This window comes from Podarcis gaigeae, assembly GCF_964106915.1.
Source record: "Podarcis gaigeae genome assembly, chromosome: 8".
NCBI lineage: Eukaryota > Metazoa > Chordata > Lepidosauria > Squamata > Lacertidae > Podarcis > Podarcis gaigeae.
Genome location: NC_139684.1, coordinates 54,437,860 through 54,451,980, shown reverse-complemented (window position 1 = coordinate 54,451,980; position 14,121 = coordinate 54,437,860). Strand labels below are relative to the sequence as shown.

The 14,121-nt window shown below is 44.1% G+C and overlaps 1 protein-coding gene across 2 annotated transcripts in view; it reads left to right on the top strand.

Moving 5' to 3' along the window:
* GLG1 (golgi glycoprotein 1) overlaps positions 1 to 14,121 on the top strand; it is a 64,219-nt gene that overhangs the window by 33,477 nt on the left and 16,621 nt on the right. For both annotated transcript variants that reach the window (XM_083751396.1, XM_083751397.1), the window contains exons 8-16: positions 3,124 to 3,338; positions 7,210 to 7,331; positions 7,732 to 7,833; positions 9,362 to 9,515; positions 11,153 to 11,290; positions 11,763 to 11,849; positions 12,520 to 12,582; positions 13,462 to 13,575; positions 14,033 to 14,121. In XM_083751396.1, the coding sequence (XP_083607522.1) occupies positions 3,124 to 3,338; positions 7,210 to 7,331; positions 7,732 to 7,833; positions 9,362 to 9,515; positions 11,153 to 11,290; positions 11,763 to 11,849; positions 12,520 to 12,582; positions 13,462 to 13,575; positions 14,033 to 14,121 (1,084 nt within the window). The remainder of the gene's footprint in view (positions 1 to 3,123; positions 3,339 to 7,209; positions 7,332 to 7,731; positions 7,834 to 9,361; positions 9,516 to 11,152; positions 11,291 to 11,762; positions 11,850 to 12,519; positions 12,583 to 13,461; positions 13,576 to 14,032) is intronic.

Sequence of the window (14,121 nt, the reverse complement as noted above, 5' to 3'; positions counted from 1 at the left end):
GCTTTCTTTGATGTGTTCCTAGCATGCATTTCTTCTAGGTTAGAAGAAAACAACAGTAGCCACTGAGGGCATGCTTAGCGCTTACACTATCAGGCCAGTCTTAAACGATTCCGCTTCAATACTTTTGGCACCTGCAAAAGTTCTGGGGTATTCAAATGCTTACTTTCCAGTCAGTGCATGTCCTGGAACTTCTGCTGAATCCCAGAACTTTTCATACCAAAAATGTTGGTGGTGGGGTTTGTTTTTGTACTGGGTTTGTTGTGCTATAGCTCCTCCAGACAGCAATAATGTGGCATTGCAGAATAACTAATAAATCAGAATAAATCCACCACTAAAGCATCTTTATGGTGCCAAGAACATGCTCCAGAATTCACTGGCAAAAAAACACGTGTCCATAATACCAGACCATTGATCCAGCTAGTTCACTATTATCTGCACACCAGCTGGCTCCCCAGGGTTCTCAGTGACATCAGTCTATTAAATGTAACTTGTTAGTATTTGCAGATGGACAGACCTCTAAACTATAAAAGCTATAGCTATTATATAACACCAACTTCATATTTTCAAAGTTACATTTGAATCTAATTGATTTACACCTGAGCCAACATATACATTATTTAGGCTGTAACAGACTGACTCCCTTTGGTGCAGAGGTAGATATCCTTTTTATTGTTGAGGGCCAAGTGTAGTGGCAGGTGCTCCATTCCAGTAGGTGTGGCTGGAGCCAGTGATGGTTGGGGCCATTCACACAAACATAGACACACTCCATGGGAAAGACAAACACAGGGAGAGTTTACCCTCCTTCCATGTGCCATCATCTTCATCACAATCATGCTTTTCCCAGCTTGCCAAGCAATTGTGTTGGTAATAAGGGGCAGAGGGAGTGTGATTTACCTGGAGAAGACATTGTATGGGCTTGCGGGAGCATGAATTTGGGGAGGCAGCAATTTGAGGAAGGGAGTGAAATGGAATGTGGCTGTATGGAAAACTCTGAGGGCTCCGGGTTTGCTGACATGTGCTTTGAAGACTGTTTCTGTCTGTAGTGTCAAGCGTAGCTTAGTGCATTCCACTGTTGTCCTCTAGAAGCCTGATAGGTCAGGCAGATCTGAGTGTGAGAATGGCAGAACAGGCTCCTTTTCCAAAGCACAAGGCCATGTCTGCAAGCTGTTCTGCGCTGAATATCCCTTAGCCAAGGGAGAAGCCATCTCATGCCTTTGGGCATTCTCTGAATGGGTAATATTGTGGACAACCTATTTGCTTAGTTACTTCTCTGCTGTGATGGACCACACTCAAGTCTTTACACCAGGGAGCTTTTGAGCAATTCACTAAAGATGTTAAAGTTAATGTTCATAGTTTTTATTCTTTCCAAGGAAAAGTAAATGTTAGTATCTTTCTGCTTGACATAGCTGAGGAGAAGTGTGGGACTCCCCTTGAATTCCTCCCTGGCTTGATGGTTTGGCATTGAGATCCCATTCAAACTGGTCAGGTGGCCTTGGGGGAATATCCAGTAAAGCTGGGTGTTTTTCTCTAGCTGTGGTTCACTTTCTGCAAACTCAGCATGTTGCATTTGGCAGTGTGTGATCTTGATAGTCTCTGTTTTCAGGTTATGGTGTTCTTTTCCCCCACATGCAGAGCTCTAAAAGCATTATTAAACACAGGGGTGGGCAACCTTTTTTTAAAAAAACCATCAAGTCCTGCATTTTCTCATAAATAATATGTTGGAAGCCGCATGCTGGTGGTTGGTGGAGTTGATGATCAGCAGAGGCAAAGACAACGTGTTCTGGACTGCTAATCCAGCGTAAAGGCTGCCCTTGCTTCAATTTTATCATAGCTACTGCAGATTAGAATCCTATGCAGGTCTTTTCAGAAATAAACCCCACTAAGTTTGATGGAGATACGCATTTATACAGCTTTCCCCGTTAAACCATGCAACCAGGAAAAAAGCAGTGTGTGTGTGTGTGTGTGTGTGTGTGCGCGCGCACACACACACACAATATCAGTTTATCAAATAGAATCCTGCACCTTTCATTTGTATTTAAACTACATAAAAAGAAAAGGAAACACCTTTTTAAGAGCCAGGGAAAGGAAGGAGGAAATGAACCAGAAGGAAGGCAACAACTCTGATCAAATGAAAGCGTAGGACAGCTTCAGGAGAATTTGGGGGCTGCATAAAATGGCCCTCAGACAGATGGTTGCTCACCAGTGAATAGATGGATAGGCAACTAGTGGTCCAGAAGGACCTGTTTTTTTCTACCTGCTGTGGTTTGTTAAACCTACTGCTAAGGCATCTTTCTCTAAATCAGAACAGTTATTATCCCTTTATGAAGTAGTCTAGAAATGTGTGGCAGCATTCTTTTATATACGCAGGGCAGGCTTAAAAGGCAGTGGGTGCCACCACCAGCACCCTGCTAGTCCTGAGATAGAAAATATTTGTGTTGAGTGCCAATTTTTTCTGACTTCTCTGCTGAAGAAAGTCAAAATCAATATAATCAAGTTATGGTACTCAGAAATGAGAATATTTTCTCCTTGTATCTTTTGCTACTGACTAAAGGAAGGATGACAAGCTGCACACATCACTGAAGACCTATCATTGATCCCTGGAAGTCTTGTTCAGCTCCTTTTCTCTCCCTGGCCTTCCCCTTCACTGCTTTGGCAATTTATTCCATTGCTGCTCACACGCTTCAAGCACAGTGTATCCAATAGATTAAAACTTGTGTTCTTGTAAAGGATATTGTGCACATGTGCACAGAGGAGGCACAGTTCTGATTGCAATGCACACTCCAGTGCAACCTGGTGTTTTCTCTGATTGCCTGTGAAGAAATAGAATGCAACCCTGTGATAAGGAGAGGCTGCAAAATAGCTCTGAAATGGTAGAGCTAATGGCAGTATTGCTTGTGGCTCTTTAGGGATTCCAGCTGCCTGGCACTATCTTGCTTCCCAGTTAGCTCTGGATTTCTGCATAGAATTTGTTTTCTCGGTGTGTCATTTGATGTAATCTTTAAAAGCAGAACGGCACTGGTCACACTGATGGGGCTGCATTGCACATGCGGCATGTACCTTGGCTATGTTCAGTGTCCCTTGGGCTGATGTCTTATAACCTGTATCTACTACGGTGTGCCTTAGGTCGGCAAGTGAGCAGTGAATGCCAGGGAGAAATGTTGGACTACCGGCGCATGTTGATGGAAGATTTTTCACTGAGCCCAGAGATCATCCTCGGTTGCCGCAGTGAGATTGAGCACCACTGCTCAGGACTGCATCGGAAGGGCCGCACCCTGCATTGCCTGATGAAAGTTGTACGAGGAGAGAAGGGGAACTTGGGAGTCAGCTGCCAGCAGTCGGTAAGGTTGTCATGGGGAGCCTTTTCATGACAGTCTCAACCCCCACATTTGAAGTCTTGTTCATTTTTGCCCAGCTGGTTTTAATGTTTTGAACCAGAGCCTGACTTATTGGCACCTTGAGCCAAAGGAAGAATCTCAGACAATCCAAAGTTTCAGCTTGGGCCTCCTAAATAAATGCTTCTCAGAGCACCTGGCTGCCTATATGTGTTCCCCATCCAAAGCGATGCTTCTCAAGGTTTCATGGAGGAGTCTTTCAGTGGCCGGTGGCCATAACAGCCGCAGGGAACTTTGGTGTTAAAAGTAGCCCTACCTCTTGAGTACCAGATGCTAGGAATAAACATGTGCAGGCCATAGTCAACAGCTTTCAGAAGTTATGGATTGTGACTGTTGGAAACAGAGTGCATAACTACATCAGCAGTCTTCAACCTTGTGGCTTCTGGGTGTTCTGGGCTAAAATTCACACCAGTCTCAGCCATTATGGCCATGTAGATGGCACCTGTAGTCCAAAATATCTAGAATGCACCAGGTTGGAGAGGTCTCTTGCAGATGGTCCTTGGTCTGACCCAGCAAAGTAATACTTCTGTTTTGAATACCTGAATCATTTCCCCAGGAGAACAGAATATGTGGCAATGGATTTTACTGGGAGCAGAAGAATTTGCTTGTGTGTCCTGCCCACTATTTTAGCTTTTGTGGGCTGATGCTGAAGTAAGACCTGAGTTGGGATGCAGGTGGGAGCTGCAGGGAGGCTTTGCCCTCAAAGCCCCAACATCCATTTAGGGGAATCCCAATGAAACAGTTGGCTAGAGCTGATTAAAAAGCTCTATCAACTACTTGTAAAAAGGCTTTTCGGGTAGCTTCAGGCTATTAAACTCAGAAGCTGTTATGTTATTTCAGGCTAACCCACCTTCTTTGTAAAGTAGCCAAGAGGAATGTAATGGGCATAACATATTAATTCAAGCAAAGCTTTTGACCTAATCCCATGTGACTTCTTAAGTTCTTCAGGGGGAAACGTGAACTGGAACAACTTAGTGTAAGGAGTTGGATACGCATGGTGATAGAAGAAAATTGGATTGAACTAGGAGACCAGTGACTATTTCTCTCCAGCTCTTAGGCTTCTCATAATATATGCACAATTCATTTTGCATGCATTGGAAGTGTTGTATGCATTTGGGAGGAATTTGGAGTAGCTTCAGATTAATTACTTTCCCTAAAACAAAGCGTAAAAGAAGAAAAGCCTTTATCTTGTAACATGTGATGGTCAGAACATATTTGCATTCTTCTGAAAATATACTGCTGAGGCAGACAAGAATGTATGGTGGCTGCTCAGTCTCTATCCCATTGCATAAAAACAGATTCACGCCTTCCCTTCCACGGGCACCAGTCACTGCATAGAGGCAAAACTTGTGTGTTGAATAGTAAGATTCTAGCCCTTATTGTTGTACATGAAAAACTGAAGATGCAGAGTCAGTGTGTACTTAAAACTAAGAAACCAGAAGGAGATTGGGACAAAGTGGCCGATTCCACTAGTTTAGCCTGGGCTCCCCAATGCAGCACTTGTGGACACCAAATTTTAATTTTTTTAATGATGTTTCTGGCTGGTGTGTGTAGGAGGCCTACTTTTTTGTCTTATTCGGTGGGGTATAGGTGATTTGCTTGTTGGGTTTTTTGGGTGGGGATGTTTCTGAGTATTGCTAGCTTTTCTTTGATATAATGGGTACTTTTGTTGCCTATGACAATACTTTAAAAGGTGCCTCTGGGCCCATAAACATTGGGACCTTTGTATAGACATAGGACTTTTTTACTTGGCCCTGTTCTCTGCTTCACTTCATGGCTTCTGATAATCCACCCCATGCCTTACTTGCCAATGCTGCCAATCTTTCTCCTCAAAATCTCATTTTTCCTCTGAATGATTTATTCAGGTTTCACTGTTGGGTAGCATTTTTGGAGTAGTATTGTGCAGGAGCTATGTTCACCCTCCTACCACATCCTTGTTTTTATGTAATTGGTTGTGTTAATCTTGACTGCTGCCAATAGCAAATGCACTAAAAAGCTTGACAGCTTTATAGTTTGGAGGCTGGGGGAGCCCAAGCACATGATTAATGACATTGACACTCTCACCCCCCCCAAAAAAAACCCTTCCCTTTTTCTCAATGCTGATCCCAGGATAGCTCACTGATGATTGCCTGAGACAAAATCAGAAAGCCCATCAGGCCATGTGCTTGCTTGTTCCTTTATACTGGAGATGGCTTGGTGTGATTGTCAGGCTAGATTCCAGGGATCTTCCACCTCAAATCATGAGAGCAGGATAATTGTTTCCCAGGCAGGAACAGATTGTTAGAACATGGCTATTTCCCCCAGGCAGCTTAGCCTCAATTCAGCATTATGACTGCTTTGATGTGTATACTTACACAGTGAAGTTGGGGCTTTGATGCTACTGAACACTCCTCTAGACTTGACACCACTTTACTTGATAGGCTTTGAGGGGGGCATTGCAACACGTGCTGGTGGGGAAAGGCTAAAGTACGGTTGTACTGTTGTGTGATGCAACCTGGCAGTTTGGCTTCTTGGAAAGAGCTTTGCTTGCAAAGAAATGGGAAGTGCCCCGATATCTGCAAATGCTGCCCTGTGGTTCTGTCAAGGGGAGCAAAAAGGCTCTGTGGTCTGTGATGGCTCCATGGCCACATGAATAAATGGCTTTGCACCATGCCCCCCCACCCCCAGCATTTCACTAGATTCATCTCAGTTGAGGTTAAGATCAGTGATGTAAACGGATTCCTAAATTTGAAATTGGCTTAATTCCCAGGCTACGAGCTCCACTAGGAAACAGTCAGTGCAGAAATCTGCCCATTCTATGCTCCTCCAACTTTGTAGAGCTTAATTTCCAAGAGAGAGTGTTACATGTTGAAGGAATTCTTAAGCTCCATTGGCTTTTTCTCAGGCCTTTGTGGTGAGATGCCATTTAGTTCTGCTGCTTTATGCTGCTGCTGCTTTAGCAAAAAAACAAAACAACCTGGGTTGCATAAGTCTACCTGCGCTGCTCAAGTCATGCTTCAGTGGAGGCTGAATCCTTGAAAGACCACTTCTCTGCTAGTATACCTTTATGAGCATGATGCTCAACTCAGTCTCAACAGTTGCCTCTTCACCGCCCACTCACCACAAATAAAAGTACTAGGCACATGTTCCTAGCCCCAGGCTGTCCTTCGTTACATCAGGCCCCTGTGCCATTTTCTCGGGAAGGTCCCTGTTGCTCATGTACATGACAGAGGCTCTAGGTTTGGGAGATTAGATCCTCCTGCTCCTGCTGTTCTCTTGGCTCTCCTCCCCTTCAGTTTCAGTGGCAAGAAGGCCTGGTGATGTGGCTGGCTGCACAATTCAGCTCTGTGTACTGTCATCTGGATACTGAAAATAGAACAGGGAAGTCCCCAGAGTTGCAAAATGTCTGGATTGCCCCATGCTGCAGGGATGACCTGACACCTTCGCTTTCTCAGTCATGCCTGCAGTTTCTGGATGCAGATGAGGTGACAGCAACATAAAAACTCTGGTTCTGGCTGAGTCATACACAAGGGAGAATGCTCTTCCATTTGGCACATCTTAGCTGTTTGCCATTAACTGGTCTTGGAAGATAAATCATTTGTTCAGAGGCTGCTTTTCCTTGGCAAACGGTTAGCCCTTTTTGTATGGGAGGGAGCAGTTCACATCCATGGGAATGTTTGAAAGATGTTCTCCACTTCAGGAGCTGGTACTGAAATGAGATGGGAAGGGGGCAGAATCCCTTGTAGTTCTGCCAGCGACAGAAGCCAGGAAACCAACTTCCTGAACTACTCTGCCATTGTTGTTAAACTCTTCCCCCCTCTTCTCTTTCCTCCTCCAGCTTCAAACTCTAATCCAGGAGGCAGACCCTGGTGCTGATTACCGCATTGACAGAGCATTGAACGAAGCCTGCGAATCAGTGATACAAACAGCCTGCAAGCACATCCGTGCTGGAGACCCCATGTAGGTGATGGAGATCCCCTGCTTTTGCTACAGTTTACTGCTGTTTTAGCTTGAGCTGAAAGAAGCCTGTTAAACCTGGGGGAAGAGATGGACTCAGATTGTCTCTTACATAAAGAGAGATGTTGACTTGGGTGAAAGGGTTTCTTGTGGGCATACAGGCAGACATTTATTACGCAACAGCTTCTCATCACCCTTACAAATGCAAGCTGTGGGAAAGTACAGGCCAAAGGTAAACCACTATGGAGAAGCACATGTGCTTTAAAGCATGCAGTTACTCAGCTCCCCCTTTCTACAAATACCTCCTTCCCCTCCCACCAGTGAGATGCTCCTTGTTGCAATGTCTGGTATGAAGGCTCCTGAAGATTGCATATATCAATATAACATGACTTTCTTTCCATAGGATTCTCTCTTGCCTTATGGAGCATTTGTATACAGAGAAGATGGTGGAAGATTGTGAGCACAGGCTCCTGGAGCTCCAGTACTTCATCTCACGGGACTGGAAGTGAGTGCTGGGCATGGGGACCCTCAGGGGCCCTGCAGTTCTGTTGCAGGACTTTCTAGCAGTGGCAGTTGGGTCAAAAAGGTCTTTCTTGTACTGTGGGGTCATGGGCGGCTTTAATTCTCTAGTCACTAGCTAGAGGTTCAGAAAGAGTTATTTTCATTCACAACTTGGAGTACTTGATGTTTATACACAACTGTTATTCCCCAAATTTCTGTCAATGCCTGCTACAGGAGGGGGAGACAAATTAAAGCAGAGGTTCTGGCCTGGGCATTACCTTCAAGAGCTGCCTCATATTGAATGTGCACCACAGGATAATGCCCTCTCACCCCAAATTTCAGCCTCCGCCTAACTATGGAGGGTGTCTCAGTGTAAGCATTGTGTCAAAAGTAAAGTTTCCTGTACTTATGTATTATTAATAGTGTTTTATGAACTGTCAGCTCATTAAGAAAAAATTGTGGTGATGTACAACACCATCAAGCTATAATTATGTTTAAACATCATACGATTATAAAAACATGAAATACAGAACAAATGGCTTAATGCTAACTGACATTCTCTAAACACACTTAAGGCCTTTGTGATTACAGTAGGAACAGCATTCTAAAGTACTGGTGCCACTATGCTTTTTAAAAACTTTAGTTTGCATAGAAACCAAATGAAAGTATGATAACTGTTGGATAGTTAGGAGGGCTTCTCCAGCTGATCACAGTTAGCTGGCTGGTATAAGAGCATAGGGCCTGTTTCTCATGAGGACATATTTCTTTCTAGTGTAGGGTTTAAATTGTTTTTGCTCCTTAAGAGCAAAATTCTTATGTACGTTCACATTCTTATGTGTACCAATGCACTTTAACATTTGCATAAAATTTTATAGCCCCAAGTGGCTTACAGAAAATCTTCATAATCATCTTAAAATCTCAGACTGCAAAACTGTTACACAGTTGGAATTGGTTGCAGTAAAAAACCAGATATTTTATTGGCAAGACTTTAAATATGTCTGTTTTATTACTCAGGTGACTCGCAACTTGTGTTCATTTAACTTGTGCAGTTGATGGCTGACTAGTTGAAATTGCACAAATTAAATGCATGGACGTCTGAGAACTTAAACGCTTTTTTTGCTCATTGTTTTCCCAGCACATAAAGAGCTTTTAAGCTCTCAGACTTGCTTACTGGGCTCTGGGAGGCTCTTGAATGATCTCAGACAGTCCCATGAGATCTTGTGGAAAACTCTTTGCCTTGCCTGGGGGCGGGGGTGTTATAAGACCCATTCAGCACAACAACTCCAGAAGGTAAGGATAGTCGTGTGGGAGAGATTTGACTATACGTGTTTTTGAGTATATGCACTGTCCCTGGAACATAACCCCTGTGTAAGTTGCGAGTGACCTGTATGGCTAAATGGAAATTGCACCTATTAAGGTTTTCATTTCTGATTTACTACATTCTAGAGGTGAAATGCTGTTAATCTTAGGTGTGTGAAGAAAGGGCATTTTAGAACCTCATGGTGGCTTCACTGATTCTTCTACTTTGACAGACTGGATCTTGTGCTCTACCGCAAGTGCCAGGGAGATGCATCCCGACTTTGCCATACACGCGGCTGGAATGAGACGAGTGAGATGATTCCTCCTGGGGCCATCTTCTCCTGCCTGTACAGACACGCCTATCGTACAGAGGAACAGGGGAGGAGGGTAGGCACCAATCAGTTGCTTTAGCAGTCCTCCTTTATTGGAAAATGAATGTGATTTGGGGGCATGTGCTAGTTTATCTGTGGCTTCAAATGTAAGCTTTGAATATCTCTTAAGGCAGCAGAGAAACTGAGCAGGTGATACTGGGGAAAAGCATGGAGGCAAGCCAACTATAGTCCACTCTACAGGTCACTTGGATGCTTTGCGACAACTAAGTAGGTATAACAAATGGAGACCCCCTGTGCATCTGTTTTAAGGCCCTATGAGATTGGGGTTTAATGTTTGAGCCTCTGGAGACTCAAACAGGCGTGCAGGAATTCCCCTAAAAGCCTTTTGGAAGAAGCCTGAGGAAACATTTTTGTAGCTAAGGTATGTGGTCTGGCCTCTGCTTTTTGTAGCTGAGGTCAGTGCTGAATATAGTGGGAAAGCTCTTCATATGAAGGGTGGAGAAACAAAATAGGTGGCTTGTTGCATGGGTGGCTTGTTGCATGAATGGCTGGTGAAGTTGTGACCACCAGACAGATAATCAGTATCCTGTAGGTGGTAATTAGAATGTGGTTGGTGATGAGCTGAGCTGCATAATCAGGAATTCATGTGAGTGCAGTTTTTGCTGGGTTGAGTCATTTCAGACTTGGGGGCGGTGGGAAGAAAAAGGGAGTCCATGTGTGAATGCTTCCCGCATGTAAACCTTCTCCACAGGCAGAACTAGCATGTTGGGGAGAAGTGGGGAGTTCTCAAACATCATCTCCCACCACAGTCTGAAATAGTGAAACCTTGAAAAAGGTGCACTGCATGACTTCCTGGCCTTGCATTCCAGCTTATAAACTTAAGCTGGGGAGGAGAGGACAGTGCTGCCTCTTCTTCTGCAGCCTAAGTGATACCCACATACCTTTTCCCCTTCCCACCTTCTGAAGGAAGAAGGTGGCTGATTGCAGCTGTGTGCCTGCTCAGGAAAGAACTGTTGAACAGACTTGGCAGCTGCTCAGTTGCTCTGCAAGTCATTCTCCCTGTGGGGGAGAAAAATGGAGTAGTGCCTTGCTCCTTTTTTCCTGCCTTCTTTTTCTGCCAACATGAATTATGGTGGGTCTCCACTTGCTATGTCTAATTAGTTTTTAGGTTTCAGTAGTAAAATCTGTGCAGGATGCCATGCACAGCTGCCTGTCCCTGGCACCGTTTTCAGAGTACCAAGAATTTTAAATCCCCAAAGAGTCCTTGCCATGCTCTAGCAGATCCTTCTGACTTCTGCTAGCCTGGAGATTTGAGGTTATCCCTACCAATCTAGCACTAGGCTTGTTTGTCTGTATTTTATTGGCTTCTTCTCTTAAACAGCAAGCCAGCCCCCCCACACAAGTGATGCCACGGTATCTCGTTCACTTTTTGACAACTTGTTTAGACTTGTCCTTCAATTAAACACCTTCTGTCTGGATGTGGGGACTTGTCCATCTAAGCTGCAGGGAAGGTTAAAAAAATGAGGGGAGGGGCCTGCATGGGAGGCCTGCTCTGGGCCTGTGTGGGAGGTGACCAAGCATAGCATAAAGAGAACTTTACTTTTACTAATGCTGGAAAGAGCACCTTCCTTCCCAGATCTGAGCAGTTGGGGTTGTTCATCTGGAACAAAATTGTACACTTGTTCTTGGCAGCTATCCCGGGAATGCAGGGCAGAAGTACAACGAATTCTACACCAGCGTGCCTTGGATGTAAAACTGGATCCAGCTCTCCAGGACAAGTGCATGATAGATCTGGGGAAGTGGTGCAGTGAGAAAACAGAGACTGGACAGGTATCTCAAAAATTTAAACCAATAATCTCATGTTGAAATTGTTGTATAAGTTAGAAAGCAAAACACATTCACTTTAAATGCCCTGGTTTTGCTATTTCTTCATAAACATTTCTGAATTTTACTAAATTTTAATGTTCAAAAGTTTCTGTATTGCGTTTTGTGCTTCGATTTAGCTTAATTAGTGAAGGGAAGGCACTAAACCCATGTGTGCATCAGGAGAAAGCAAAGCATTGTTTGTCCCAATTTATCTAACCTAGAGCAACCTAGAGTGATGACTTGCTGATCCCAGGGGTTATGTTGCATTGCAGTGTCTCTAAACACCACTTTTAAAGTCCATAGCAGAAGTGTGGTGTTGGTTGGGGTGAAACGAAAGATGTCCCAGAGACATAGCAAGGTGCATTTGGGTGGCTTTCAAGGGATTAATGAGATGAACCCATTTGTTCTGTGTTAAGATGCTTTGTGTCCCCTTCAGGAACTTGAATGTCTCCAGGACCATCTGGATGACTTGGCAGCTGAATGTAGAGACATTGTTGGAAACCTTACAGAGCTGGAGTCTGAAGTAAGTAAGCTTTGTCTGGAAGGGAAAGCTCCAGTATTTAGTTGTTAGACTTGTACCATGTGAATGACTTGCTGATTTGTGGGTTGCCCTCCCAAGTATCTTCAAAAGGGTGCCATTTTCATGTATTGGAGTCATCTAAGAAAGAAGGTAAAGTATCAGATCTTAATTTGTTGTCCAGATAAAGTAACTCAAGCCTGATATCATTAGAAAGAAGGAGTATTCATGTAAATGAGTCTTTCTTTCTTTCTTTCTTTCTTTTGGCTGTATGTGTAAAAGTTGTGCCTTTCTATGGCAGGTATCATTTCCTTAAAATGACTGTGTTTTGGTCAACTCTAGTTAGCTTTTATTTGGGACAGCAAACCTTAAGGCAGCCTTCCCCACCCTGGCCCCCTCCAGATGCTTTGGGCTTCACCTCTCATCACCCTCAGCCAGCACAGCTGGAAAAGCTGCTTTAAGCGATATTTTTTGCAACCTGTTCCTGCTCTCAATGACTTCTTACAGTAGCTGTTCTTGTCAACAGAAGTCTTCCCAGCTTGTCTCTAGGGATGCTCACATCCCAGGAGACTTTCGCACTCTGATGTACAAACCTAACATGAGCAACAGTGTGAACTGTCAGAAAAACTGGGTGTGGCCTTGGGTGGACTTATTGCTTTCTCTCTCCCTCTTGTAGGATATTCAGATAGAAGCCTTGATGATGCGAGCATGTGAGCCAATTATCCAGACCTTCTGCCATGTAAGTAACTCTTACTCATACTTGTTCTAATTTGAATAAGGATTGAATGTGGAGTTCCTCCATTAGTATCAGTTGAGGGGAGAAAGACCATAGCCATGTGCATGCCTTGTAGTTCCCCCTTCATGTTAAGCATACCTTACTGGAATGTCCATAATTCTCAAGGGCACAACCAACCTTCTTGCATCCCCAGTTCCCTGCTCAGAACTTAGCCTTAATTACAGTGCTGGTTTGGATACCCAGAGGTCATAGCAAGCAGGTGCAAGACTGCATGTGTGCTGTGATTCCATTGGTGCACAGAATGGGACAGTGGTAATTCAGTTTTCTGGCCTTTTTCTTCTTCCATTTTCTAAAAGCAAATATCTGGTTTCGCTTGAAACTCTTTAGCTGGTGCCTGCTGAAATATCTGAATATAAAGGGTGGGTGAAACAATTTCCAGTAGTCATGCGCAGGACTTTTCATTGTTAGTTTATTGATGCTCATCGTGCACAAAACCAGAATAAATTATACAGAGTAGGAGCGAGTATGTAGAATTCAGCTATTGTTGCATAGTCTTTGTATATCTCTGGCATACCAGCCGTAGTTAAATTGCAAAATGTGTTTATGGCATTTAATAGATTGTGTTGCATTTTTGGGTCCAGTGGGGGCATGTGCAGCTGTAAAGCAACTTAAGAGCTCTGGGGCTAACAGGCCCTGACTAGTCATTTTAACAATCAGGTTTCAAATGTAAGCCAGAGAGGTGCAATTACCTTCTCCAACTTTAAATCATGGGTCCCGTTGCTTCCTCAACTGAGGTACAGAGACTTCCAGGAAGGGAGTTAGTTCCCGACAGGTTGTCATTAGTCTGTCTGTCTGTCCCATCCCCCCCAATATCCCATTCAGGAAGTGGCAGACAACCAGATTGACTCAGGAGACCTCATGGAGTGCCTCATTCAGAACAAACACCAGAAGGAGATGAATGAAAAGTGTGCAATTGGAGTCACACACTTCCAGCTGGTGAGTGTGGCTGGTTCTCCAGCATCCCCTAGTTTGACTGAGTCTGGGAGCCAGACAACCCTTTTCGCTCTGGAAGGCCAAAGGCATTTTCCTGTCTGCTGGAATTTGAACTGTTATGGCAGAGTCCCCTTTTCAGTACTGCCTTTGCTTATTTGCCACAAATAAGCTTCCGGGTGTTGACTACTTTGTGCCTTTAGCCACGTTCCTTCCAAATCTGCCATTCTCATTTTGTAGCTGGAGGCAGGCAGTGCATGTGGTTGGGCCCATAGTGATTTGGATGGGCATTGCATTCAGCCTTAGCCTCACTAGAAGGGATAACTTGAACTGAAGCTCAAAGGTGGCAAGGCAAGAAGCAGGGCAGAGAGATGCCATTGACTGGGGCTGCAGTAGCAGATATTCTTTGAAAGACTTCCTGTGCCTGACCTTGAGAGGAGCCTGTTTGTTTTTCTTTCTTTAGGTTCAGATGAAAGATTTCAGATTCTCCTACAAATTTAAAATGGCCTGCAAAGAGGATGTCCTGAAGCTGTGCCCCAACATCAAGAAAAA